The sequence below is a fragment of the Acinonyx jubatus genome, chromosome A3 (assembly GCF_027475565.1).
Source record: "Acinonyx jubatus isolate Ajub_Pintada_27869175 chromosome A3, VMU_Ajub_asm_v1.0, whole genome shotgun sequence".
NCBI lineage: Eukaryota > Metazoa > Chordata > Mammalia > Carnivora > Felidae > Acinonyx > Acinonyx jubatus.
In genome coordinates, this window is record NC_069388.1 from 47,591,720 (window position 1) to 47,596,521 (window position 4,802).

Here is a 4,802-nt window from a genome sequence, read left to right on the forward strand (position 1 = left end):
GTTCAGGGTGGCCCTAGGCTATGGGTTCTATCTGAACTCTTCCTTTTGCCCATTCCTGTTCTGAATTCTTTTCAAACACAGCAGTCAAGTCTCCAGAATGAGCAGCTTATGTCCCCTCCTTTTCCCTGTGTGATTACCATAGCTGAAGGGCTGGTTTCCCAGCCTGTCTCTGATTCAATCATCCTAAGAAATGATAGCATGCTCCCCTCACAATCCCACCATGGCCCTGTCAGCTTTCAGCTCTTCCTCTGCCTTCTAGAGCCATTGGGACCAGGAGCTCTTTTTAAAGGAATTACTCAAACCATTCTTCTGTGTATATATCCAAGATAATGAATAAGCCAAAATTAGCTGATGTTAGTGTTTATTGATTAAGATAGAGCAGAACACTTGCACTATATCTATCTGGTGCATTTGGAAAGCAATGAAAAGAAAGGAGGTAGAGTCACTAAGCTGTCCAAAAATGCCCCAGAACCCTTTATTTGTCTCCTGGTGCTGGCACACTAAGGGGACTTTCACCTGGGCAGGGTCAAAAGCTTAGCAGCTCTACAAGGAGGATGATAGTGTGAAGGGGCCTTTCACGGGGTCCTCTATGCATCATGGCAGTGGGACTTCACCAGGGATTTCTCACTCAGCCAGGGGACAGTGTATATCTGGAAGGAGCAGAGCTTTTTCTGTGAAAAGGAAAAGAAATGGACAGTTATTGTTACAGTCCAAAAGGAAAATGCCCAGCCTGGTGAGTCAGAAGAGCAGATGGAGAATGGTGGAGGTTGGACATTCAGCTCCCACCCTACAAAACCCCATAACACTATGCAGGGCTCTGCATTACCTCCCGGTCACCATGCCCATGGCTTCAAATCCAGGAGGTTGGATCCTGCCCCCACCCCCACCCACAGGTTGCTACTTGGTCAATGTACCCCCACAGCCCTTTTAGGAGAAGCCTGTGGAAGGCCCCAGAGCCCCTGATAGACAGGGCACTGCCCCCAAATTCCCTGACTTCCAGTGGGCCACACTAGGACAGGTGCAGAGGGAGGGATCCAGGGACTGTGACCAAGACTAAAACACACACACACACACACACACACACACACACACAGGCGCGCGTGCAAAGGAAGTAGGGTGTGGGGGCTGGCAGACAAAAGAAGTGCAAATTTCATGCGAAGACAAGATCCCCAAGAACCAGCCAGGCCTAGGGCAGCATCAGAGAGTTTCTGCCCCTCACAGGTCTCGAATTTCCAGTCTTTTCAGGCAGCCGAGGCAGAGATTAAAGGCCTCTTTCTCCCCAGCAAACACCTCACAGCTGCTTCCTCTGTCCCACCAGCAACTGCCCCCAAAGCACATGAAGCTCCACTTTTCCAGGCAAAGTTCCCCATATAAATTCGAATTAGTAGCATGCAAACACATGCACCCTTCCCCTACCCACACACTGACACCTGCACACCCCTAGCCCGAGCACTCACACGTGATGCACCCCACAGACACAGGCTCACTCCCACCCCTCCTCCCTGCTTGGCTGCCCCTGGCCCCCATCAGGCACATACCCTCAGCAAGTCTGGCTGCTCATAGAAGGGACAGCTCTCTTTGTTGGGCTCAGACTTGGTGCATTTGGTTCGGCCTATCTCCACATCCAGAAAATAGTTTATTCCAGCCACAACCTGTACATGGGGAGAGCAGGGTTTTCTCACAATATCTGATAATTTTACATACAAGTTACCCTCCTGCTATCAGGCCCTCACACCAGCATTTATGCTGCCAAAACAGGTACCCCAGAAACTCACAGCCACCTCCTGAGGGCTGGCCCAGTGGCTATAAACAACCAACTTTGTAACTGATTCACAGAGAAGTTCCACAAGGTCTCAGGCTGACAGAGGGCAAGAAGCAGTAAGATGGAAGGTGGAAGCCAGGGACCAAAATTCTGTTAACTGGGTTTGGAGAGGGAGTCTCAGTCTGGGGAGCCAGCAGGGCTTGGGTTAATAAACCTCTCCCTCGCCAGGAGCCAGGGCAGGGACTAAGCCCACCGCCTCTCTCCCTTTGTCTCTATGCCTCTGTCTCTCTCTCTCTCTCTGTTTCTCTCTCTCTCACACATACACATGCACACATACATACATACATTTTAAGCTAATAAAAGGCTGGCCCTGCCGTTGTATGTTTTAACTTTTATTTATGATGGGGATATTTCTAAAGTGTGTCACACACCTGCCTGTCTTTTACATTTGAGGTTGCAGGAGAGAATGAATCCTGTCCTCATACAGGGCATCCCACAGACACGCAGATCAGAACTTGGAGAAGCATGGGATGAGGGCCTGGGACCAGGCTCCACACACTACCTCATGGAGTCACAGGTACATCCTGGGATCCCTCTGGTGTCAGTTTTCTACACGGACCCATGAGCTGTGATGCCAAGATAGTGTCACACTTAAGAGGAGCAGACTGGCAGGGAACCAGTGAACAGGGAGCACATGCCCCATCCAAAGGACACAGTGCCAGCCAAATGCTGCAGGAGAAGAAATGGTCTATTCTGGGCCCACCTTCTGAAGTTTCAAGAGAAGGACGATGAGCCCTAAATGCTGGCTTTCATTGCTGTGAGGTTCTATTCTACTCTCAAATAGGCCCCAGGTCAGCTGGCCCAAATCCTCACCCTCCTTAGAGTCTGCAAAGCCCAGTGGCCCTTCCTGAGACTCCCTCCCACCCCCTTATGGACTCTGATGACTACGCTCTTTATCTAACCAGATCTCCAGGACAGGCTAGAAGAGGCAGGGTAGTTGTGGTTCTTTCTACCCCAGTCATGACACCTCTACCTCTGGATGTTGGTGATAATGAGGCAATATTTGGGTGGGGAATGAGATGTCATATCCAAGAGGCTGCTGCCATGGATGTGACCTGTCAAAGGAATCAACACTTTGGGCCTTTCCTCCAGGATCTGAAGACAGGTTTGGATTTTTACGCCAGTTCCTCTGCTCAGGGATACATTGGGTACCACAGGCTAGCTCATCACGCTATCTGTCTTTGCTGACAACATGGGTGCTCAGGGAACAAAGGGCCCTGCCTAATGGAGGATGATTGGTGTGGGCCCTAAACTCCATTGCACAATGAGGACATAGAACGTAGGTTAGTTTAGAGGAACCTGGTGAGGGGAGGCAGGGAGGACAAACCACTTCTTCATGACCTGAATCTCATCTCAGGGAAACATCAGACCAATCCAAACTGAGCCCCAGTAGGAAAAACAATGGGCCAGACCCTTCAAAAATGTCAAGATCATAGATGGAGGGGCTGCTCCAGAGTAAAGGAAGCTGCAGGACAGAGGCTGCTGCACGTGACCTGGCAATCCTGGGTATAAGGGATATCAGTGTGACAATCAGTGACATATGGATGAGGTCTGTGGATTGGAGGATTGTATCAGTGTTGATTCTGATTTCCAAAACTGTGTTGTGGTCATGTGAGAAAATGCCCTTGCTTCTAGGAAATGTACACTGAGGTGTTAATTCAAAATGTTCGGAAAAACAAATGCATATATCCCACATACAACATTTGATAATCTAGGTAGGAATATAAAGGGATTTTATGAACTATTGTTGCAATTGCTCTGCAAGTCTTAAACTGTGCTCCAATAAAAAGTTAAAGGAAAAAGTGCTTAAAAAGTCATTCAGTGGCAGAGTTAGGAGGGCAGCCAAGTGTGGGGCCTGATTTTCCTCTGCTTGTGATCATTTAATTGACAGCTCACACTGAAGTCCGTGTCCTGTGAGGCTGGGGCACAGATGTAAGGGGACTGGACAGGGGTCCTGACCCTCACACTTCTGTTCTCTGGCCAGGTTGGCACTTGAAATCACCAAAGAAGTCCATTGCTGTGACCTGGTCTGCAGCCTGGGTCCCAGGCACTCTGGTGTCCTTGTAGGGGAAGGGCTGTGGTGAACACAAAAGACTGGACACAGCCTGCTGAGAAGCACTGGAGTGTCCTCTGTCCCAGTACTCCTGCTAGGGTGTCAGAGAGCAACCCCTCCAGCCAGACACAGGGACAGACAGGGGACACGATGGCCATGCCATGAGGCCACACCCCTCTGCTCGGGGCCCAGTCCCCACAGCTCTACCAGGGGCACTTGGGTGGTGGAGGGGACTCACCTGCTTCTGGGCACTCTTCACCTGCAGTACACGGCTGTGGTTCTCATCGTTGCTTGCCTTGTTGTACTCGCTGAGAGCAAATTTTAGTGCCTCCTGCACATCCTTGTCATTGACATCTGCATCCCATGGGGCTCCGACTTTGGAGTTTCTCTGGGAGTTCACAGCCAGGGCCAGGGCCAGAGCAGCCAGCAGGAGCAGGGGACTGTGCAGGCGCTGGGCCATAGTGTGCTGAGAGGCGGAGGAAGCTCAGAAGGGAGAGATCTAGAGCCAGTGATCACCACCTCTCTGGTCACCCTGCTTTTATTCCCCCATCCCCACCCTGGGTCTGCCCACCCCTCCCAGGCTCCTCCTCTTCCACTCCCTTCCACTTCACCTTCAATCTGTCCCTGTCAGGACCTGTTGTCTGTCCTCTCCTATTTTTTTATTCCCTAGCCAACCTGTTATTAAATTGTTTTTTTTTTAATTATTATTTTGTTCTCTACTGCTAGACTTTTAGGCCGTTACCATTTTGTGTGTATTTGTGTGTTCTTCCTTTTGTTTCAGTGGAGGTTTGTTGTTGTCATTGTTTGTTTTTGTAATAAGTAATCCTGTGATACACATTATTGTAGGAAATACATTTCTTTGGGGATATGTTGGATTATTTTCTTCCTAGAATTGACATTACTCCTTCAGGCTACAAAGATATTTGG

At 49.7% G+C, this 4,802-nt stretch overlaps 1 protein-coding gene across 1 annotated transcript; it reads right to left on the reverse strand.

Moving 5' to 3' along the window:
• Positions 1-587: 587 nt before the first annotated feature.
• LOC106965604 (cystatin-C-like) lies at positions 588-4,457 on the reverse strand. The gene is made up of 3 exons (XM_015061672.3): positions 4,114-4,457; positions 1,539-1,652; positions 588-671 (listed from the first exon to the last, which is right to left on the reverse strand). Exons 1-3 carry the CDS (start codon positions 4,333-4,335, stop codon positions 588-590), a joined length of 420 nt encoding a protein of 139 aa, XP_014917158.1. The 5' UTR covers positions 4,336-4,457.
• Between the last annotated feature and the right edge of the window lie 345 nt (positions 4,458-4,802).

What these genes read in the sequence shown, in the direction of transcription:
- LOC106965604 (XM_015061672.3), bottom strand. Translation starts at nt 4,335, where the DNA reads ATGGCCCAGCGCCTGCACAGTCCCCTGCTCCTGCTGGCTGCTCTGGCC. An exon ending in TGAAGAGTGCCCAGAAGCAG is followed by an intron (nt 1,653 to 4,113) that starts GTGAGTCCCCTC and finishes CCCCATGTACAG; the next exon opens with GTTGTGGCTGGAATAAACTA. An exon ending in AGCAGCCAGACTTGCTGAGG is followed by an intron (nt 672 to 1,538) that starts GTATGTGCCTGA and finishes TCCTTTTCACAG; the next exon opens with AAAAAGCTCTGCTCCTTCCA.